At 36.1% G+C, this 25,674-nt stretch overlaps 1 protein-coding gene across 3 annotated transcripts in view; it reads left to right on the plus strand.

Moving 5' to 3' along the window:
- Window positions 1-25,674, plus strand: part of LOC117227332 (uncharacterized) — a 410,549-nt gene that overhangs the window by 160,282 nt on the left and 224,593 nt on the right. The window contains exon 1 of one of the 3 annotated variants that reach the window (XM_076527437.1): window positions 23,543-25,162. The exons of the other annotated variants lie outside the window; for them this stretch is intronic. Coding sequence (XP_076383552.1) covers window positions 24,983-25,162 — 180 coding nt within the window. The 5' untranslated portion in view covers window positions 23,543-24,982. Of the gene's footprint in view, window positions 1-23,542; window positions 25,163-25,674 lie in introns of those variants that run through there. 3 annotated transcript variants of the gene reach the window in all.

The raw sequence follows: 25,674 nt of genomic DNA on the forward strand, positions 1-25,674 counted from the left end.
GCCCAGGTAACGGTACGGACCACGTGCCCAAGGGCAGCTGCCATTTGCCGGACCTTCCTCCTCCGCTTGCAGCCTCCCTCGTGTCCTCGTAACGCGATCCTCACTTCCGCGTCTGTTGCGAGGCTTCTGTTTTCGTCGGGCCTGGGGTCAAACGAACCGTTATCAGTGCATTTCTTTTCTTCGCCGGACAAAAAGTGACACCGATACCGTAATTCCTCGCTAGTAGCGCAATTTTTCACTGGGCGCGATCCGAAACCGCCTCTCGTTTGCCCGGCGATGTTCCGCTTCAGGGTACGCCGCCTCGCGCGTGCTATCGCTATTCATAGCTCGCCGCTGGTACCAGCGCGTGGAATGACATAATAGTGTAGTAGTAATATATAGAGTAGCAATATAAATTATCTACAACATAATATAAAGAATCAACAATAATATAAAATCATAACACAAATGATCTATTTAGTATTTGCCATTTCAAATACTATTTTACCCAGCACTGACACCAGCAAGCAGAAATTCATGCACAATTCATGCGCGAGTTTCTCGAGAAACGAAAACATGAGAATCCTGCGATATTAAAGTATATTACAATTGTAATATAGTAGTTGTAATATACTTTAATATCGCAGGATTCTCATGTTTTCGTTTCTCGAGAAACTCGCGCATGAATTGTGCATGAATTTCTGCTTGCTGGTGTCAGTGCTGGGTAAAATAGTATTTGAAATGGCAAATACTAAATAGATCATTTGTGTTAGATCATACGTATGTAAAATAAAATATTTTATTTGTTCGAAAGAGAGAGAGAGAGAGAGAGAGAATGTACTTTTAAAAATAAGACATTTCATTCGTTTCTTGCACAAAATTTTTAAGATAATATTTCAAGTAGTATTTTATTTGAAAAACACTGACGAAATATTTCATTTATTTAATTCATTATCGGCAGATATCTTTATTTTTACCGAATCATTGCTGTAAAATGCAATTATTTTGGTAATTTAAAACGAACGAAGTACTTTCCCTCTGCATTATAAACATACATTCAATATATGTAGTTCTACAATGAATGCAAATGAAATTGTAAATAATATTCGCAAATGAAATAATAGATTTCATTTTTATATTGCAAATGCAATTGCAATCTCAATTGCGTAATGATAGCAAGCTATATATTCTAAAAAGAAATTGATCAATAACGTGATTATAAAATAATATTATAAAAATTATAAAGCAAAATATATTATCATTTATTTTACTGATATTTATAATATCGGTAAGAAAGACTTATTTAGTTCACTGACTAACGGATTTTCATATCGTGAGCTGCGCATCGATAGCTGAATATGTAGCTCGTTATATGTATTTAATATCGATACAAAATCTCGATACTTGGCATAAAAAATATCGATCGTCGAAATACAAATATTTGACTCGAAAAATATCGTATCCGTTACCGATACTGTGCCGCCATAACTATACCAGCGACCATTTCAACCCTTTGAATATATATAACCCTTTTATAAAACCATTATAATATATATATATATATATATATAAGCCAATATAACCCAACCATAAAACCATTCGAATATCGCCGGTACGGCGTTTCTTTAATTATTATATTTCTTTTCGTACTGTAAGGTAATCGCGCAAAATACACAAATAAATGCACAAAATCATTTAATCATTAATTCCTATATTAATTCTATATTCCTATAGAATTTCAGATCAGTACAATGATTTTTATTTCAACCCTTTGAATATATATAACCCTTTTATACATAAAACCATTCGAATATCGCCGGTACAGCGTTTCTTTAATTATTATATTTCTTTTCATGCTGTATGGTAATCGTGCAAAATACACAAATAAATGCACAAAATCATTTATTCATTAATTCCTATATTAATTCTATATTCCTATAGAATTTCAGAACAGTATAATGATTTTTATTTCAACTTTCCGTAACAAAATCGCAAATTTTCCAAAAATGTCCACCAAGTCGTTCGTAAATACACCATAAAAATCATCCGAGTGTTAAGGGTTAATTCTTAGACAGTTTCATGCTCGATTATGCAACCCCACGATGAGCTACGATAGATCCTCTCTTCTAAAGAACAAGCTATACACCTCTGCTTTTGTTCCCATTCGAGCTTGGACAGTCTCGTGCTCGGTTCGAAATTATCGTAGGGCCCACGACCAGGCCCTGGAATCAGAGCCTAATACGCCTAATGAACAAGACAGGCCTGACATGTCGTGGTCTGAAGGAACGTCGAGGATGGAAAGTTCGAGAAGCGAGCGACAAGGCGCGGTTCCAGAACGGTGATCCAAGGCCCCGTGCCGGGTACCTGTGTCCCGCAAGCCCAACCCAACACTCTCAACACCTCGAAAAACAGGGTAGCCGGGTCCCGAGGTATATACAGGGTGTTCCACAATTATTTTAACAGCCGAAAATGAGGGGTAGCTGAGGTGATTTGAAGTAACTTTTTCCTTTGCGAAAATGCAATCCGCGGCTTTGTTTACGAGTTATTAACGAAAAACACTGGCCAATGAGAGGTGACGGCGCGAGAGAGAGAGAGAGAGAGAGAGAGTCCGCAGCACAAGGCTTTGACAGATGGTCGGGACGGATTCGAGCCGCGTTCGAAGTATTGAACAAATCACGAAGCGAGAACTTTCTGGATTTTTTTTACTACGTAACAGTGATATTTTTAATAAAAACGCTGTTCACCTTTACTTTAGAACGTCTGAGGAATATTTACTAATTTTTCCGACCCGAAATAGTAAGTAATTTAACCGTGACGGCCGTTTTAATTTTCTAGTGTGCATGACACCTCGTGGGTAACATATGAAATTTTTAAGCAAGGTGTACAGTGAAGATTAATAAAGCACGTAAATGATATTTTAATTTAAGTAATTCCGTGTCCGAACACAGTTCGACGAATGATTCGCAAAGCTAATTTAATAAATAATAATCGTTTTAAAGGACGTAAGGGATATGTTTGTTAGAGAGAAATATGAAGAATATTATCAATAAGAAACTCACCCATTTAGTTGTAAATCCACTTCATGCACGGAAATGTGTGCAGGAGGATAGTGCATTGACCTCGTACAATGTATGATGAACTGCACAGCTGATCTGTAACCGACGGCGACGAACAGAAGGATATCTCCGGGCAGGCAATTTCAACGTTTGCTTTCACTGCACTATCACTAAACATTGATCACTTATCAATAATATTTATGGACCAACTTTTCTGGGTTAATATCCGTAACGTCCTTTAACACGATTATTATTTATTAAATTAGCTTTGCGATTCATTCGTTGAGCTGCGTTCGGACACGGAATTATTTAAATTAAAATATCATTTACGTACTTTGGTAATCTTCGCTGTACACCTTGCTTAAAAATTTCATATGTTACACATGAGGTGTCATGCACCAGAAAATTAAAACGGCTGTCACGGTTAAACTACATATTATATTATATTATATTATATTATATTATATTATATTATATTATATTATATTATATTATATTATATTATATTATATTATATTATATTATATTATATTATATTATATTATATTATATTATATTATATTATATTATATTATATTATATTATATTATATTATATTATATTATATTATATTATATTATATTATATTATATTATATTATATTATATTATATTATATTATATTATATTATATTATATTATATTATATTATATTATATTATATTATATTACATTATATTAAATTTCTATTTCTATTATTTCTCATATTATTTCGGGTCCGAAAAATTAGTAAATAATCTTCAGACGTTCTAAAATAAAGGTGAACAGCGTTTTTATTAAAAATATCACTGTTACGTAGTAAAAATATCCAGAAAGTTCGTGACTTGTTCAATACTTCGAAGGCGGCTCGAGTCCGTCCCCCGACCATCTGTCAAAGCCTCGTGCTGCGGGATCTCGAACTTCGCGCCGTCACCTCTCATTGGCCAGTGTTCTTCGTTAATAACTCGTAAACAAAGCCGCGGATTGCATTTTCGCAAAGGAAAAAGTCACTTCAAATGACCTCAGCTACCCCTCATTTTCGGCTGTTAAAATAATTTGTGGAACACCCTGTATATATATACACGAGTCATCCTTTGGGTTGCAGCTGCCTCGTAGCGGCAGCACGTGTTCCTCTTCAACGGGGCAGGTGGTTGGCGTCGTTAAGCAATCGCCTCCCCCTCGACGACGACCGAGATTTGAACGCGGCATGGACAGCCAACAGGAATAAGACCTCGAGGTAGGAACCGAGAAAGGAAAGAAAAAGATATGTAGAGAGAGAGAGAGAGAGAGAGAGAGAGAGAGAGAGAAAGAGAGAAAATGTGAGTTGGTTCAACACGGAGGCTGCGGAGGAAGGGACAAGGTGTTTAGAACCTTACGGGAGCCAAAGATTACCGGAGATAAATATTGATCGGGATCTTATCGCGGCGAGTTAACGATCTTCCTAAAAATCGGATCGCGCGGGTGAAACTAAGCCTCCGATCCAGGATACTGATCTACATAACCATTCATTTGCGACTGCCGCTTCGGGGAACGATACCTGAACTAATGAGACAGTGGTGGTCCCTTCATATAATATTCGAAACGAAACAATTTTCGATATACAGTAATGTCTCAATGCAGGTGCTATTTATGATATTCTGCCAAGAAATTTCTTTCGGTTGTGAAGCAAAGATGAACATTGCCCGTAGTGTCCGCATTTCACCGACATTGTCTATACGTATACGGACACGTTGAAATCACCGACAAATGTTTACATCGTCTACGAAAGGCATTTTTTGAATTTCCGTTATAAGCTCAGATGAGAAAGTTAAGAAACGAGAATATTTTATTTCTTTTTCCGTCATTCCAAGTAATAGCAAAATTTAAAAAAAAAAGCATTTTAGACATCATTTAGTAGACTAACAACCCCTCTACCATCTAAAAAAAATTGAAGTCACTTAGTCCGGTTTTAAAAAAACCATTGCATTTTGAAAAGCGTACGAACACTTTTTTGGGTCACTGTACATATTTTCTAAAGCTACAGAAACGTTTGTAAGAAAAGAAGAATTTGCCTAAATATCGATTCCGTTTCCAAAGGATCCGTAAAAAGCAAGCGTCCCCGAATTACAATAATGTCTCCCTAACTGACGCTCAGATTGACCACGAAACTGGACAATTTGGAAAGAGGAGATACGATTATTTGAGCTTTATAGCTCGTTTTTTAATAGTTGTTGACAATTTCTTAACTATAGAAACGAACCGCAAGGCTCGAATAATCGTATCTCCTTCTCCCAAATTGTCCATTTTCGTGGACAATCTGAGCGTCAATTAGAGAGACATTACTGTACACCAAAATATACGCACGTTTGATGTGCTGTAGTTTAATGTTTTGCATTTTGAAAATTTTATGGCAATAAGCGGATAAAAGAATCGTGGTAGCTTTTTAAAATACAGCTTTTCAAAAAGCTATATTTATGAAATCGGGCGAAATGGCGGGTTCACTAGTTTTTTAATTTACGATTATTCATACCGCAAAGGTACATTTATGAATTATTTATTCGATTTATATGTTACTTACGGCAAATGTTGCGATAACGCTTGTTAAACAATCAGGATAAATGTGTTACTTGTTACTTTTATAAATTAATTTGAAACAGCTGTTTTTCGTGCTCCGTAAATCTAGTGTTAAAAAGCTATATTTTCAGATGATTCTTTAATGCTGATCTTAAACGTCATAAACGATGGTCAATTGTTTGTTCGATTGTGAGATGAATAATTGATCTTTAATAATTCGAAGTTGTTAACCCAATAGGCACTTTCACGACTATGGCACTTGGTTCTCTTGTCATCGATATCGAAGCATTCGAGTAAACGAAGGCACACTATACATACATAGAAATATCATTTTTTTTTCTAAGAAACGATTGCAATCGAAGAGATAATTACAATCGTGACCAAAATGGTACTGCAAAGGATTGGTTAAGATTTATATCAAGATTATAAACACCGATTATCGCTTCGAAACATTAACGATCCTTTATGTCACACTTTAGTCACACATCTCCGACGATAACGGATGAACGTTCACCCTGAACAAATTAATAATTAACAATAACACAACGATAATGACAATGAATCATCTAAACGATCAGCCTGATAACACAGAAATAATCCCTGCTTCCCGACGGATGACAGATGACGAGCTGATCGAATCGCGAATCATATAACAATGATGATGATGATTGCGTTCACGGTGGCAACGATGAAACCCGCAGAAAAACGAAGCGGTCAAAAAGAACCGTTCGAAGCGAAACGGTCTAAGGTCGTACGAAATTTTGACGCGAGATAACAAATGCTTTAATCGCGCCCTCGTAACATCAATTACAGCAATTATCCAATTATCCTGTCTGGGGCGAGGCGAGGCAGACCATTCAAAAGCCGAGAAGTCCGACCGCAACGAAGACAGCAGCGGTTTCGGTAGGATTGTTAGAGACCGGGCCCGGGTCTCGGGTGGACGGAACAGCATGATCGAACCACCTGCTCGCCTCTACGATTCGTGTTACAATCGCATCGGCGAGATATATCGCGTACGGAATATCGAGTGGCAAGGGTACCGGCAGTTCTTATTACAGCTTATTAAGCGGCAGTAAACCGCGTATCCATGATCCAGGAACCGGTCACGAGCAAGAAGCAGATCTTTGGTATCACCTGCTTATGTGGCTGTCCTTCTCTGGTCCTCGCCCGGCCTCCGACGCGGCCTCTCTCTCTCTCTCTCTCTCTCTCTCTCTCTCTTTCTTTCTGTTCGTTTTCCAGTCTCGGTCGCGTCACTGCTTCTTTTTTCGCCGGGATTCACGAGGCGGATACCTTTCCAAGGGCTGCTCTCGTCGAGAGTCCCGTGCCACGGTTCTCCGCGCTCTATTTTCTACCCTTCGGCCGCGAGATCGCTCTAGCCACCGACAATCGGATGACCGGCCGTGTTTTATAACCTAATTGCGCACGGCGGTTTGATTCGACGGTGCTTGCACGCCGACTGTGACACGCTCCTTCGGGGAATTAGGCTAGGATTAGATCGACGATGGCAATTGCTTATTCGTTCGAGCGTGTGCAACCCCTGGCAGAACGTATTCGATCTAATATGATCGTCTCGACGTCGATATACGATGCTATGAAGTCAAGATTAGCTAGTTTCGTTTAATGATATAACGGTGACCTTGTTGTTGTTTTTTTTTCCAATGAAAGTCAGTTTGTTTTTTAATTTAACCTTTTAGGTACGGCTGAATTCTGCGCAATCCGAAAGTGGCGGGTTCCTCGGGCCATTTGAGGCAACTTTTTCCTTTACAAAAATATTCTCCGAGGCACCGTTAACGAGTTATTAACGAAAAACAGTGACCGATGAGAGGCGAGCTCGGCTGGCGCGAGGCGACCGAGCCAATGAGCGGAACTGGGCTCCGCGCGCTGGTTGGCTGGGCCGCCTCGCGTCAGCCGTACTCGATTCTTATTGGTCACTGTTTTTCGTTGATAACTCGTTAACGGTGCCTCGGAGAACATTTTTGTAAAGGAAGAAGTTGCTTCAAATGATCCGAGGAACCCGCCATTTCCGGATTCCGAGACATTTTTGGGACACTCTGTAGACTGTTGTAAATCGATGCGAAGACAAAAGAAGTGTGAAACAATGCATATGAAGACGATTATTTGGTTCAAACGATGAGCGAGTGAGCTACTAGAGTAAGCCACTATAGTGGCGCGTCGTCCAGAGAGATGACATCCGCGAAAGCCACTATAGTGGCGTGTCGTTCTGAAAGATGACATCCGCGGAAGCCACTATAGTGGCGCGTCGTGCCTAAAAGGTTAAACGATTGACATTTCATGTCGGTTAAGTTTACTGATCAAGTTTGATGGGAAACATTTTTTTGTTAGGCCATCGGAAGGGGCTGAAATGGAGACTGATTTGTAACTCGCCCTGTATATGGACAGCTTTTCAAGCTTTTTTAAGATCGAACGAGTTGAATTTTTGGGGGGATCTTAGAAGATCTAGTTTGGTAGACAATGTGTAACAAAAAATTGTGCAGGAATAGCAAATACAAGAAAGAGGCAAAAATATATAGACAAGTTTTTTAGTAAGATTATAAAATATAGAGACTTTTTTTTTCTTACAGTTTTTGCTTGAAAGTTCTGAAAAAGTGCGATATATAATTGTTTCTGGCTCATAGAAAATTTCAACAAAATTTTCGACATGCGATATAGATTTTTATAGAAATTTAAATTGTAATAGATTTTAAATAGAAACTTGATTGATCTTTTTATAGTTTTCTTTTTCTGTCGTTCCAACCAGTTGCAATGTTTTCATAACCTTTTTGTTCGTCGTCTAGCAAACCAAATCGTTTGATCTAACCTTAGAAAAAAGTTCTTTCCTTTTAAAAAGTGTTCGCAACTGTATGTACATATTAGACAAAAAAGTTAAAAAGGTATATAACATTAATACAATAGAAGCTCTTGCGTTTCAACCAAATATAAAATAACGACCTGGCCGTCGTTATGTAAAAATTATAAAGTAGCATTAGTGTAGTTAACCCGTTATAGTTTGGATGACATAAAAAGATCCCCTCTGAGAAAGATGATCTGAAAAATATTAAAAACATCTCAACGATTCATTTAATATTATATAAACCTCGTCTGATTTAGTAATCCACAATGTCGCTTCCAAACTCGAATTACTTTTGAACTCAAAAATCGCACGGGCCGCTAATCTTTAATTATTGACATAAAAGCGTTAAATAGAAAATCAAAATCAATCGTTCTTACTTCGCACATCAATAATCTAGAGGTCCAATATATATAACTAATATATAATTAATATAATAATATAACTAATATATCCTAATATACATACATACATATATATATATATATATAACTTCTTTACCAAATTTTTCGTACAATTACACGGACGAATAAGTAATTAATAGCGGTCTCTGAGATCGACGAAATTAATTGAGGTTCAAAACACACCAAAATGTGCGAATGTATCGTTTGCCTAGTGCTAGAAATTAAAATTCTTGAGGAAGATCTTGGTGTCTGCTTCTGTATTCAAGTAATTTCTTAAGTTCCTTGTACGAGTAGAGCGGGGCCAATAAATCTTACCTTTGAGAGACTACTACCTTCGTTTAGGTCTCGACCGACAGACGATCATGCTTATCGGCGCGAGTAATCGGGTCCACGAGGACATAAGGGCCCCACGTTGAGGAGTCTAACCAGGGGCAGTCCACCCCCTCGTCGTAAACTTGTCCATCGAGATCCTGTTGCAGTTCCTCAACAAAGAAATACGAATAGAGCACACTTTCTCTATTTCTCTGTCTCTCTCTCTCTCTCGCTCTATTTTTTTTTCTCTCTCTCTCTCTCGCTCTATTTTTCTCTCTCTCTCTCTCTCTCTCGCTCTATTTTTCTCTCTCTCTCTCTCTCTCTCGCTCTATTTTTCTCTCTCTCTCTCTCGCTCTATTTTTCTCTCTCTCTCTCTCTCTCGCTCTATTTTTCTCTCTCTCTCTCTCTCGCTCTATTTTTCTCTCTCTCTCTCTCTCTCTCTCTCTCTCTCTCTCTCTTTCCTTCAATAGATTTAGGTAGACACGAGCCGAGAACAGGAAAAATGGATTTTCCTTCCCCTCTTCTCCTCGTCCTTCTTTCTTTGGTAAATCAGATGCAGCCGTGGCTCTCGTCGCCGCAGCGTGCAACAGTTGGCGAGAAGGAAACATCTGTCGGTTGCGACGCATGCGTACCCCTCCAGGTAAAACCGGCGTGCACCAGGGATTCTCAAATTTTTCACCTGGTTTTTCAGAGACCCGCATCATCGCACCCATGTTCGAGTTTACATCTGCGATTTCGGTCGATACCGTTGGATTTCCATTCGCAATTGATTCTTCGTAGACGAACTACTTCAGCATTACACGAAGTAATTATGTTTTCTCTGAGACTTGATTATGAATTATTATTATTAGCTAGAGACTAGAGACTGGACTATTGTTCGAACGAATCATATTAATATATCTTTCACGTGCAATATTAATTACGTCCACAATAAAACGTTGAATAATGATCATGAAAAATTTGTAACGTAATTGGCAAATTTTTGATTAGCGGAAAGCTGTTTATGATGTTTTCTCACGATCTAACAATCTGTTTAATCGAAATATGGAATACTCGAATTAACAATGTTAAATGGTCGAAATAAATAAATTGTCTCGCAACAAAGTTACAACAAGCATCGCGGCAATTTTGCAAAAATTAACTTCGGTATTTCATACCTTGTTATTGTACGTTATAATATAATATAATATAATATAATGTAATGTAATGTAATGTAATGTAATGCAATTGTAATGCAATTGTAATGCAATTGTAATGCAATTGTAATGCAATTGTAATGCAATTGTAATGCAATTGTAATGCAAGTGTAATGCAATTGTAATGCAATTGTAATGCAATTGTAATGCAATTGTAATGCAATTGTAATGCAATTGTAATGCAATTGTAATGCAATTGTAATGCAATTGTAATGCAAGTGTAATGCAATTGTAATGCAATTGTAATGCAATTGTAATGCAATTGTAATGCAATTGTAATGCAAGTGTAATGCAATTGTAATGCAATTGTAATGCAATTGTAATGCAATTGTAATGCAATTGTAATGCAATTGTAATGCAATTGTAATGTAATGTAATGTAATGTAATGTAATGTAATTGTATAAAATATGATACAATATAATATATATTATATGTGTATATATATATAATATAATATACAATATCATTATAAATAATAAATTTATATATAAATTTATATATAAATTTAAATGAATATGATATATATATATTAATTTTAATTAATATAAATTTATATATAAATTTATATATATAAATAAATTTATTGTCATAAACGTCATATTAACACATAAACGCATAAAATCTGCAGTCTATTGATCAGTTGAATCGTATATATCGGATATGTAAAAATAATCTTAACAAGCTAAATTAAACCGATAGTCATTAGGAAATCTCTACTTCCGTTTCTACCGTGATATTTGAGAGACAGGAAATCTATTTGTCCCGGAAACGGATGAACGACTGCTTTGCAACTCCCCCGATGTGAAAAGTGCCTACATCCCGGATATCAGTCGGCAGCCATTAAATGTCTCGCCGTGGAAGATCCTAAACCAGCAGGTGCAACGTGAATGCGCGTTTTTAGTGGCATCGAAACACGCATAAAACGCGGAATCAGTCATTAAGCAGATTTTTACAACAAAGTCTTAATCACGCGCACCGCAGCCAAGAAGCATTTCGGGCGAAGCGCATCTGTTTCCGATCAGCATAATTAAGTCGTAATCGATTGGCGTTCGCCAAAGCGTTCGATTCGTAGAACTTTTACGCCGAAATCGTCGTTGATGTTTATCCATTGATCCTACAAACTAATGCAAAGAAAAGTGAAAAAGGGGAGAACGAAGAACTGTCGAATTTCCCTGTTAAATTTTCTGCGCGAAGAAGCGATTAGGCAAAATTCTTTCACGAACGGCGTTGCATATTTTCGTTATCCAGCATATTAATGAGAAATAAGAAGCGTACCTTTGGACCGTGGTTAATTGTATCGCAACATCCGAAATTTCCAGACCATTATAACATAGATTCTAATTAGATATGCTGATTTCGCTACTAATTAGAGGCACGACGATATGTATATCATTTCCGTTTCAGGCACGAAACTCGTTAAAAACCGTCTGGTGCATTTTGACGCGCATTTCATAATTCGATGCTCTTCCGGTGGCCTTTTGCCTGGCTCGAGACATGCTCGCGGCGCAGAAGTAGGTGAACGATTCTAGAACGTTTGTGTCTCGTATTAGATTTTCCTTTCGGTCGTCGGCGAGAACAGTTTTAGAAACAGGGAAGATTTAGAACCGGATCTAGAAACACCGAGCCACAATGAGACGAGTTTTCACGTGCTTGCGGACGTCTTCCGCAAAGCTTTCCCGACGTTTCTCAATTTCGTGAAATGTCCAGAGATATTACGCGTGTCTTAACAAAATATTTTGTTTAAATTCGGCCAGAAGAAACTATAATTGTAGCTATATAAAATCGAAGAAATACTGCTAGAAAGTACAATATATTGCTTGACGAAAATGTTGGTAAGTGATGGAATACCAATTTATAATTATAGTATCGAACAAATACAAATCAATGGTTCTTACAAACAAATGTTTACAATATAATATGAAATAATATATATATATAATTATATAATATATAATATATAATATTATATATAATTATAATATATATTATAATAATAAATTATATTATATTAAAATTAAATTAAATATTATATTAAATTATATTATAATAGTAAATTATATATAATTATATAATAATATTATACAATATATATAATTACAATATAATATGAAACAATAAATTGTTCTTACAAAAATTCGTATAATTTTTTGGAACGTAAACATTAGCGTTGAAGTAAAATTGTATTGATAGCGTGAAGAGATTACTTTAGCAAATGGAGATTTATTTATCGATTTTTATTTATTTATTCATTTATTTATTTATCGCTCCATTCGATTCAGTAATTTATTCTTGTAATTAATAAAATACGCTTGTTGTGGAAGCGTGGTGACACGTACACGTGAATCATTTTTATCGCGGACGATAATTAAATTGTTCGTATTTTTAAATTATATCTATCAGATTACGTCGGGAACGAGATTGATCGGTGATAATGAATGTTCCCTTTTGCCATTTATGAGGAAAACTTCATTTAGAAGTTTTCCACCTCCCCTTTCATTTGGCTGCCCAAGCCTCCCGAGATTAATGGATTAATTATACGCTCCTGGACCATTCCATTACGTGGCTGTTAATGAAAACGAGCGAGACAGCGTTCTAATAATCGTATAGTAATTAAAATTTAACGCCGTCGTGCTTTTCCAAAGTTTCTTGCGTAAAACTTAATTAGTACTAATCGCGCGATCCACTTAATTTTACTTTGTACTGGCGATGAAAATTGAAAACACGTCGGCAATATGTTTATGAGCGTAGTCCCAACCGGATTTTCAAAGACCTTGTAACGTTCGAAAAATGTATACAGGGTGCCCCATAATTATGTTAACGAGCCGAGCTCGCCTCTCATTGGTCAGTGTTTATCGTTAACAGCTCGTAAACAAAGCCGCGGATTGCATTTTCGCTAACGAAAAAGTTACTTCGAATGACCTCAGAAATCGCCCCTTTCTGGGTGTTAACATAATTATGGGACACCCTGTTCATGTAAATTCAGAAAGTGTACGTTATAATTCAGAAATATTTGATCATGTACAGTAATTATGATTTAACACGTCAAGCACCGTGTCTTCTGCATAAATAAATTTTACATAATTTGGAGATCATACAAAAATGTATCTACATATTACTTGTTAGCAAAAAGATTTTTAATGAGTATTATTGAGTATTAATGAGTATTAATTATTATATAAATATTATAATTATTAAAGTATTATTAGTATTAAGTATTAGAGTATTATTGAGTATTAATTGAGTATTAATGAGTATTAAATAAATAAATAAATATTAAATAAGGTATTCGCAGATTTCGCGGAATGTTATAAGGCGGGCTAAACGAAAAGGAAGACAAAACAGGCTTGGCAATTTAATTGATTGAAAATTTGAACGACTAATACACAGTAGTCCAACTTATATACTGTTTAATAATTTACCAATTAACAAGTATCGTTGTTGAAAACAGGAAGCTTGCAAAATGCAGTCAGATAGAAATTTCAATCGAATTGAAGTCAACATCGTTCAATTTCCACATGACAAATCAAAATTTCTTATCAATTCTTTTTCTTTAATAATGTTTGAAATTGTAAACTTGCACAAACGTACGCAATTTAGCAATAACCATGCATACATAATTTCAATGGCGACAATTGAAATTTAATATATATAACGATTACAAATATTACGAACTACAAGAACACATGACAGTGAAACGAAAAGGATTAAAGATTGTTTAAATATTTCGTGAAACCGGATTAATTTCTAAAAATATAATAAATTAATAATATATAATAAATATATAAATATTATATATATATATTATATTATTATATATTATTATATTTAAATATAAATATATAAATAATAATAATAAATTACTGGTGTTTTCGTCGATGCTCTCTGCAGAACCTATTCAATATTATCTATCAATTTTTCGTTTAAATGAATAAGTATTTGTGTGTGTGTATGTGTTGCTATCATTAAATTCTAAAGCATTTTATTAAAGATCATTAAAAGATGTCCTTTAACCCCTTTGGTAAAAATAATGTTATACTGAGCTGATTAAAATCTGTCTTTTGACCCATTTGGTAAGAACAGTGTTAAATAATAAATAGTGTTAAATGATGATAAATTGTGCTCTCGTGAAAACGATTGAAGTTATTGTGCAAAATTACTGTGCGAATCGATTTCGAGCCACGATGAGTCACTCAGAACTCGCACACTGCCTCCTTCGGCGAAGGGTGGCACACCCCCGTTTTATGGTGCACGCCGTGGTATTATTATTATTCTGATTTTGATGCAAATGCACCGGTCACTTGGGTGTTTCGTTAGTCACAGACTGTGGTGGCCAACTCGGAGTGACTTCGTGGCGTAAATTATATGTATAGTGCGTCGCAAAGGCGCAGACAAGGCGAGGTGACTAATAGTCGAATAGGTCCAAATAATTTAACCATTTATTTGCGATCGTTTCATGAGACATCTTTTTTTTCAGCGGTATCCTCTTTTGAAGCTGTATCCTAAATTTTACATTCTCGTAATTTCTTATCATTATAAATCATTATAAATCATCAACGAATCATGAATGCAACATCTGAAGAACCAATGTTTAAAAAACAACAGAATAATTCAAAACAAATAAACGTATTAGGGGGACCAGAAAGTAATGTCGTTTCTGCGCATATTTATCTGTTTGAATGTAATGTAAGCAAACGACATAACTTTCCGCTCCACCTAATATATCGAAAAATGGGAGATATGTTTGAGCGTAAATTTTATCCATAACTATTTCATGTTCATTACTTTTGTATGTTCCTTTTGTTCGTGGACCTCGATTGGTGACGATAGACTTTTCAAAATGGTGTTCGTGACGCCGGACGATTTTGAAAAACGGTTTCAAAATTTAACGTGCCCCTTGAATCTATTCAAAATCTTTCTTTTCCTTTGTCTTTTTTTATTCCAGCCCCTTAAATGAGAAAACGTGCATGAATCGGAAATTAAGTTTCGAAGTGTCGCCATTTTTTTAAATTGTCGACTTTCCTTTGCTTCTAGTTTCTGTCGCAGTCGAACTCCGTTCCAATTACGAGTCTCTTTAGTATCTTTGTTTTAGGCAAACAGAAAGGCCGGAATCACGGTCTTCCGAATCTCGGCCTTCCTTAGAAGCGATGATACACAAGATAATGTAACGCGAATTACAAACGTTCTCGAATCACGTATGAATGTATCCTGCATTCGTGTCAGCAAAAAGTCTTATAATTTTGTTCCTAAATAATTCCTCTGAAAGGCATCGAAATACGTTGCTTACACTCTTTATCCAGTTAGCTGATTCTCGACGAGTATACTCGTCATGAAGAAATGACAATTTCTTGTATTATATGACGAGTACATTCGTCATGCGTAAAAATGATTTGAATTGCAATTTTAGTGAAAAGCAATATATTCGTAAATTTTAAGATCTTTCGAACATTTAGGGAACAAGACGATATCAAACGAACGAACAAATATAAATATTTATAATAAATACATAATATAAATATAAATATAAATATAAATATAAATATAAATATAAATATAAATATAAATATAAATATAAATATAAATATAAATATAAATATAAATATAAATATAAATATAAATATAAATATAAATATAAATATAAATATAAATATAAATATAAATATAAATATAAATATAAATATAAATATAAATATAAATATAAATATAAATATAAATATAAATATAAATATAAATATAAATATAAATATAAATATAAATATAAATATAAATATAAATATAAATATAAATATAAATATAAATATAAATATAAATATAAATATAAATATAAATATAAATATAAATATAAATATAAATATAAATATAAATATAAATATAAATATAAATATAAATATAAATATAAATATAAATATAAATATAAATATAAATATAAATATAAATATAAATATAAATATAAATATAAATATAAATATAAATATAAATATAAATATAAATATAAATATAAATATAAATATAAATATAAATATAAATATAAATATAAATATAAATATAAATATAAATATAAATATAAATATAAATATAAACATAAACATAAACATAAACATAAACATAAACATAAACATAAATATAAATATAAATATATAAATAATTATTACGAAAATATTGTATCGTACAGTGTCGTCTAGGCTAAGTAGCGTACTCGTCGTCGCTTATTTTTTGCGACACATTTTAGACAGACATTTGACAAAGGCTGGTTAAAAGGTTAACTGGTTAACCCGTTGCAGTCGAGTGGCGACTCTAAGGCGCCGCTAAGAATTGTTATGTCGCGTCTGAAAATAATGTTAACGTTATCAAATTCTGTTTATACTTATGAAACTCTTAATAGCGTAATTGTTGCACGAGTTACAAAGTTCTATTTCATAAAAAATGGAAACACTATAGGTCAGAAAAACTATTTTGGACTTCGAGTTGAAATTGCTCCGACTGCAAAGAGTTAAAACAGATGTTTACGATTTGCAGTCGAGTGGCGACTCTAAGGAGTCGCTAAAAATTGTTATGTCGCGTCTGAAAATAATGTTAACGTTATCAAATTTTGTTTATACTTACGAAACTCTTATTAGCGTAATTGTTGCACGAGTTACAAAGTTCTATTTCATATAAACTAGAAACACTACAGGTCAGAAAAACTATTTTGGACTTCGAGTTGAAATTGCTCCGACTGCAAAGAGTTAAAACAGATGTTTACGATTTGCAGTCGAGTGGTGACTCTAAGGAGTCGCTAAAAATTGTTATGTCGCGTCTGAAAATAATGTCAACGTTATCAAATTTTGTTTATACTTACGAAACTCTTATTAGCGTAATTGTTGCACGAGTTACAAAGTTCTATTTCATATAAACTGGAAACACTACAGGTCAGAAAAACTATTTTGGATTTCGAGTTGAAATTGCTCCGACTGCAAAGAGTTAAAACAGATGTTCACAATTTGCACTCTTTGCAGATCTCATCTGGGATCACTCTCTATTTCTCTGTCCCATATCCGATGAAAAGATATTGGTGGTTCGCGCGATCCTGATTCCTTTCTATGGTCGCTCGTGCGACAAATCCTCGAGGCCTTCGTCCGTGCAGCGGTTCGTGACAGGAAGCAACCGATACTCCTGATCAATGGCCAGTGATCACGGGTAGGAAGCAGGAAAATAATACGTTTTCGCGCGAGGAGCGATCGGCTTCGGGGCCCCTGCTTAAACCACAGATATTCACGAATGAAAAAGGCCTTCGGTCGTGAAATTAATAGCGATATTCAACGGGATTGCATAAGGTGACAGATGTCCCCGCCACAGCCTCCAGTCGACTGACCTACATCCTTCGAACACGATATTCGACAAATAAAATCTTCCTCGAACACGGCTTACCCCCCTATCTCAGAAGTTATTAACTGCAGAAACTGTTCGCGATACGATATCGCTGCGTTAACGAGCCGTAAGTTACTCCGTTGGTGTGACGTCACGAGAAGACCACCGCCGAGTATGCTGCCGAATATTGCAAATTACTCCAGAGTTAAGAAATTATTGACATTTTGGAGACCGTACAGACGTAGATTGGACCTTTAGGAAACGCAATTGCCCACTTCCGAATTGTTTGTTGCGATACCGAAGCGTCGAAACGAAATATCCAGAATCCTCGCAACTTGCTTGAAACGCGTGCCAACGTGAAAAATCTTTCAGCAATATAGCTACAGATAGGATTTTTATGAATAAAACACGTTTAAGTTTTTAAAATTGCACAAAGTTTTATTCTCACTTTTGGTACCATTGTTTATAATTATGTATGTGATAGCAGCCAAAATATCACATAAACTCTGTTTTTCACACGGTTATTCTTTTGTTTACATTTTTTAACGCATCTTCGTACAATGGCTGTGCTCAATCTCTTCAATGACCCGCTAGATGTTATCTTTGAGTTCATCAGTGGTTCGTGGATTATCACTGTACATTTGTTCTTTGACATAGCCTCACAAAATGTGTAGGAGAGTCGGGCACATTTCATTCGAATGAGAAATAACGAATGAAATTTTATTCGTACGATTTATTTGAAATATTCTCGGAATATTTTATTCGATATATTATTCGAAAACAATTTTATTGCAAAATTTAATCGGATAAAATTTGATTCGAAACCCTACTCGAATAAAATTTTATTCGAAACATTTGTTCGAAAGATATACACGGAACGTTATTCGAATATAATTCTATTTGAAGAAAAATTATTTCTCATTAGGAATAAAAATTTTTGATTTGTACGGTCGACTGTTCTTTTATTTAATAATTACATTAATACACGTCTGAATGTACGCCTAAATCTGCGAACATATTACGAAAGACAAAGTCATATTTGTTATTTCTACGTAAATGAATTTGGGGTTAAGGATACTACAACGTTTACGAGTATAAAATTAACATATAATTGCATCTAGTTTCAACAAGTTATCCCTTGAAATGCTTCTTTCATCTTCGCGTAAATAAAAGTTTAAAACTCCGATTAATTAACATCCTCCGATTACGATTTACTTAGAAATAAAGAAGACGCGGACCTCAAACAGTGAAAAAATTAGAGTTAATCGCTGCAACGAAGGAGCTATGAGCAGATGACATTCAAATGCGATAAAGTCTACTTTTTTTTTCTCTCGTTATTTAAATGCTACTTTCTTTAACACGAAATTAGGAAAGCTGACGACTGATTTTGCAAAGGACGCAACACATAATTAACCCTTAGCACTCCGAACCATTCTGGACGTTGGCTACCAGCTACTCGGCGCCACTTTTCGCCAGAAACGGGCATTTACAGATCCTCGTATTATTTAGTATGCTTTTGGAACTAACATATTATAATGATATTGGACTTATATGAATTTGGCTGAAATCGAGAAATTTGCAAAAAAATCAATATTTTATTTTTTATAATTTTGTTATTGTTTGTTTTATAATTTTGTTTTGTTGTTGTAATCGCTATCTATGCGAACTCTTTCTTTCGTCGCCTTGTTGCTTGGACGATATCACTATCGCTGCTATCAAAACGATAGACTAACTGTAGAAGAAAACCTTCTACAGTTAGTCTTTCTAACATATCTGTATAAACGTCTATCTGGAGCTCATCTTCGCTACTACTTGTGTCACGAGACTCGTTCGTATTTGAACGTTTTGCCATTGTTCTAATAAAAAATATGAATAAATACATAGGTTGAAAATTTCTAATTGTTATTACTAACTCACAAGATGATATTTACCAGAAAGACTTTTACCAAACAATTTATTTACCAAAAGAAGAATCACTTTTCCGATTTTCTCACTCGTTAGATCTATCTATACGGCTCGACGCTTCAAACCAGACCGAGTTCAGCTTTGAAAATCTTTTCCTCCAGATTTTATGATTACAAATCTCACTATACAGTGCGTGCTATGTTCGCATACCGATCTTTCTTCTACAAACTTGCCTTATCGCTCTTTTCAAATGGCGCCTTCGAAGTGCTCGGACCGTCGTGAGCACGCCTCTCACGTTCTCGTCAAAACTCGCTGACATTTCTTGTATATATCTTAGTAATGTTACTATATTTTGATTTGATTTCTTGTGCCATTTCAAGGGAAAACTTCAGGGAAACATGCATATCTCAAAAAGTTGCGCTGAAATGACTGAATTGCCCGTAATCACTAATAAACTTTAATGTCCCACGAGAGGGGACAGCGGAGTGCAAAGGGTTAATTCTTTTTATTTAATTATATTAAAAATGATGCTTTGCATTATTAGTGACATTGTTAATATTTTGCAGCTAATTTGCGAAATCCTTGTCTCGATTTTAAGGTTAATGAACTTGCACTGATTTCGCTTTTGAGCAGTATTGAACCCTTTATCATAGAATGAGACAATGAAACAAATAGAGTGAAACAATTGTTATTTCTTGTATGCCCTCGTTTACTTGAATTTCTAGATTTTTGTAGTTACGATGTCCCACGAGGAGGGACAGCGGAGCGCAAAGGGTTAAGGTCCACAAGGAAATCTTGCAGATCTCTAAATTATACTATTCACTTTATTAGATTTTTCACTTGGATCGAATAATGGGCCGCGTGGAAACGATCATAATTGCCGGGCTATTTCGGACAAGTTCAAAGTCGCGATTCATAAGGAGACAATGCGACTTGCTCGACTTCCTGTGAGAAATTCCACGTTACACAACAATGTGCAGCCCGTGCAGGAGGTTCCCCTCTAAATGAGATAACCTCGAAGGATTTATTGGACGGTCTGTGCGCTGGAAAAAATGAGGAAGTATCTGAATCCGGGTGACCCAGTTCGCGCTCTTGAATTTCAGAATAGACGTTCTCCCGTGCTTCAAGGATCTATTGTGGCTAGGCGAACACTGCCATCGAGAGTCTACCAGCTTTACAGTCCTCGCTGTCGACCTGGTATCAAACGAGCTTCGTTATTTTGCAACAAAAGTGGTCAGGAGCAAGCGTTTTCGAGATCGCGTGAAACGGAGCCAAAAGCGACACTGCTCCAATTATTCTATAAATATTCATTCTAGTAGAAATGCTTCGAATGAATATTCCGTGCTAGGAACTAGGTTGCAAAATGCATTATTCAGTGCCTTTTGTGTTCGATAGGTTTCTGCGGAAATACTGAAATTAACGAGTATACATATAGGGTGTTAATTCGGTAACTTCGATCCGAACGTCTCGAAAAGAATACGTTTTCGGGAAAACTGTTAAATACAAAAGTTGCTCGATTTTAAGGTGCGTATACAGCTATTTAATTTCTTTTTATCTTTTTCTAGTTATTTGGAGGATAACTTTGTTTCTTTAAACGGAAATTTATATTATTATTCTACGTGAAAAAATAATAAACTTTTGTACGAAACATTTTTCTGCTAATCCATCGCAGAGAAATTTGAAGAATCTAATTTTTCATTTTATTAGATATTCTTGTAAAAGAAAATCTGCTCGAAGAAAGTGTTTCATGTAAAAGTGTATCATTTTTGCGCGTGAAATAAAAGTTTGTAAATAAAAATATAGGTTTCCATGTAAAGAAATATCCTCCGAATAACCTTCGAAGCGATCAACGAGAAGAAAAGAAAATAGTTGTATTCAGATTGTGAAAGATCGAGTAACTTAAAAATTTTCCACGAAAATGTGTTGTTTATTTAGATTGAAGTTTTCAAACGAACACTCTGTATACAGTCAAGGATAGAAGTTTATCGTGAATTATTGTCCAGAAATAATTGTATCGATTAGCAAAAATTGGCAAGACTTAAAATAAATTAGTCGAACGACAACGTTCGATCAAGTTTCATCGCGAAGGAACTTTTTTCTCGGGATTGGTAACACGTGAAAATCAGCATGTAAATTCACATTTAGAAAAGCCTTTTGGAATTTAGGTCTCGCATTAACGTGTTGATTCGTGATTTTCGATTTTGCAAGTAATTTACGGTTCTCTTGATGATCACGTGTTTTTTGAATCTTAATGGTCCGTATCATTATTTATCCATTAAACTAAACGACCAGGTTTCGCTGACATTTTACATTCGACATTAATACCCACTTGCGTTTATATCACTAATAATCTATGAAATCTATTTGCAATTTGCAACGAAATTAGTGGAAAGTCGTACATAATAATTTAATAACACATTTAATACATTAATGTACAACGATAGTTTCCATGGTTTGTAATGGAATACTGAGCACCAATGTATTCGAGGGGTTTCATATGTAACATTAATGTATATATGTATCACGTATTGAACAGGTTGTGCAACATTCTTGCGATGTACGGAGTAATTTCTTCCTAATTCGCGTTCAGATTGCGCACAAAAATGGACAATTTGGAAACACGAGTTAGAGCCTTGCGTCTCGTTTTTATAGTTATTGACGATCGGTAACTATAAAAATAGGCTCGAATAATGGTAACCTCTCTTCGAAAAATGTGTTTCGTGCAAAAGTGTATTATTTTTCCGCGTAGAATAAAAGTTTGTAGATAAACTTTTATAATAAACTTCTTCTATCTTCTGTAAAAATATACGCTTGCATAAACATAATTATATACATTGTTAATTATATACTAATTATAATATATATACTACACAATAATATATATTACTTGTAAGATATATACTATATAATAATATATATAAATTATAAGATAATGTACTATAAAATAGTATATACAAATTATAAGATATGCATTAATATAATAATATATATAAGTTATCATATGTATACTATTATATATATAAGTTTGTAAATAAACTTTTATAATAAACTTTTTTCTATCTTCTGTAAAAATATACACTTGCACAAACATAATTATGTACAAACATTGTTAATTATATATTAATTATAATATATTTACTATATAATAATATATATTAATTGTAAGATATATACTATATAATAATATATATATAAATTATAAGATAATATACTATAAAATAATATATACAAATTATAAGATATGCACTAATATAATAATATATATAAGTTTGTAAATAAACTTTTATAATAAACTTTTTTCTATCTTCTGTAAAAATATACACTTGCATAAACATAATATTAATTATAATATATATACTACATAATAATATATATTCATTGTAAGATATATACTATATAATAATATATATATAAATTATAAGATAATATATACAAATAATAAAAGATATGTACTATATAATAATATATATAAATTATCATATCTATACTATATAATAATATATATTATACTAATAAATATACATATATATCGACGATATAAATGATATACAAACATAATTTTGATTTAAACGAATTTACAAACGGTCTTCGAATGATACAACGAGAACAATTCGAATAATTCACTACCTGCGATCGGCAGTCTTATTTCCGCAACCCGAGTACCATAGAAATCCGAGTTTTCGGGTCACCGAGGTCCCCTCGACGAGGGCCCAACAGGGCGAATTACGGTAGCCGACGTACGGGGCCTCTCGCCAAGGGAACGAAAAGGAGAAGATTTTGAGAAACACTGCGTATCTGTGCCGAGCGCCACGCGACCAGGTCGTCCGGTCGGGCTGGATGCCGGGTGTTGTTGAAATCAACGTGGTGGGGTTCCTTCGACGACCACAACCGGAGCCTTATGCCTTCAGTCGACTCTCGGCTCTCACTGCGACTCGAGCTGGCTGAGATTCCGTTAATTAAGCATCGACCGAACCAGCACGGTGGTTGCACAACAGGTGGAAAACACACGAACGCTTCAAAAAACCAGTTAACAAACACCGAGCCAGCCGTGATCAGAGGTGTGCAAAGTCGCGGAGGCATTCTTGGCCGTCGAACGGGGCCGTTCGATCCGCCGGGAACGACCAGCAAAGGATATATTCATTGATCGATACAGGAAAACGCGCGCGTCGAGGATCCCCGCTCGAGAAACATTCAGCTGTTTCGGAACAAAGAGGATCGATCTCGTTTGGAAGGCGGCGTTCTGGTAAAACGCGGCGAGTGTTCGAGCAGTCGTGTCACGGATCGATCCGGAAATCATCGATCCTCGCAGTTCTCCCTTTACTGGTCGATCAGCTCGATCCAGCGGCCCGCGAGTGCACATCCGCGTCGTCCGCTCTTAATTAGTACGTGGGTGTCGTGACAGAGGTTCGAGTCTGCGGCGGAGCCCTCGAAGGGCGGGCGAACGGCGGCGAATAAAGGAGAGAGAAAGAGAAAGAACGCCGCGAAAGAAATGCCGAAAGCGAGAGGACCGCGGTTTGGCGAGCGCGGACAGCAGCAACGCGTCGGAAAATAAAAGGGACGCGGAGAGGGTTGTTGGTCGGCCGAGGGTGGTGGGGCGGTTAAATAGATGCAGGAATCTCTACGCGGCGCCATGCTGCTGTAGCGGCGAGAAAAACTATATGTACATACGGTTTCGTCGGTGTGCGTGGCTCGCGTGTGCATGGAATCCCAGGACCGTATCGGTCTCTCTGCAGGTTGCTCGCGAGTTCGAGGACCCGAGGCGTCGGTGAATCGCTACGTTTTCAGAGACGGAGACGGGTTCGCGCGCGGTTTCGAGCTGCTCCTTAATGGTCTGTCAAGGAATTCGTGCTTCTTCTGCCGAGAAGTGCGATCGCCGAGTGAAAGGAGAAAAACGCGCGTGACGCGCAATCAGCGGCGATCGATGCTCCTCGATTAACGAGTCCGTCGGCGTAGCACTCGCGAGGAGTGGATCGAGCGACCACACTGGACAGAGTCTGCTGAGGAATTTGTGAGCCGGAGGAAGATAAACGCGTGCAATTCGCAACTGAGAATGGTCGATTAACGCGTCGATCGTAACGTTCTACGAAGAGGGTCGACGGTCGATTTCGTGCAACTTCGAACAGACGATCGATCTCGGCAGGAATTTGACAGTGGCGCGAAAGGAGATCGACGCGCGTTACAATCTGCACGAAACGACGGTCGATTAACGAGTTAACAGCACGCTTGTAGACAGAATCGAGGGACGATTTCGCGGTGGAAAGTTGGCGCTTCGGTGGACGGAGAGATTCGTAATCTGCGACGATCGATGGTCAATTAACGAGTCCACCCATAGAGTTGTGTGGTATTTACGAAGAGGAAGAAAGAAACATGTTGTGCGGCACGTTCAGAAAGAAGAGGAGGCACAACGGGGATGAGTATCGACTGGTCAGATCGAACACGATGCCGAGGATCCTGGTGGGAAAAGAGGGCAGCCTGGTCTCGGTACGAAGGACGAAATCAACGAGGGTGGCGGCCCGCTCCACGCATCTGAAAGATCTTCTGCACACGGTAAGCCGTAAATCCGTTCGATCCTAACGCGATCGCCGCGATCTCTGGCTGTGAACACGGCGTGGTTCCGGGACCCGCGACGTTTTATCGACGGTTAAATCGGCCTCGGGAGTCTCGCTCGATGGAAGGACACCTCTTTCTCCTATGAGAGAAGAAATATGGCCGTGCGCGAGCTCGATGCCCCGAGCTCGTTTATGTTCCTTCGGTTTCAAGGCGACGTACGCGCGGTGCTTGGGAACGGTTTGGCACGGATATCTGCGCGTCCATTGAAATCGTTCCTCTTCGTTAATTAGACATCGTTCGATTTTTTTTAACGACCAGGAGTCGTTCAGTACAGTGGTGCGCATGATTGTAGACGCAAAGTAAGTTTTATGTTGATGTGATGTTATCTGAACGACGACTTAACAAGGCATCGTATTCGTATATTTTCTATTTTCTATTTTCTATTATTTTTAATATAGAAATGGTATTCTATCTGGGCTTTTTTTAGTACAGTGCTGTGGTTATGCTTT

This window comes from Megalopta genalis, unplaced genomic scaffold, assembly GCF_051020955.1.
Source record: "Megalopta genalis isolate 19385.01 unplaced genomic scaffold, iyMegGena1_principal scaffold0020, whole genome shotgun sequence".
In the NCBI taxonomy this organism is placed as follows: Eukaryota; Metazoa; Arthropoda; class Insecta; order Hymenoptera; family Halictidae; genus Megalopta; species Megalopta genalis.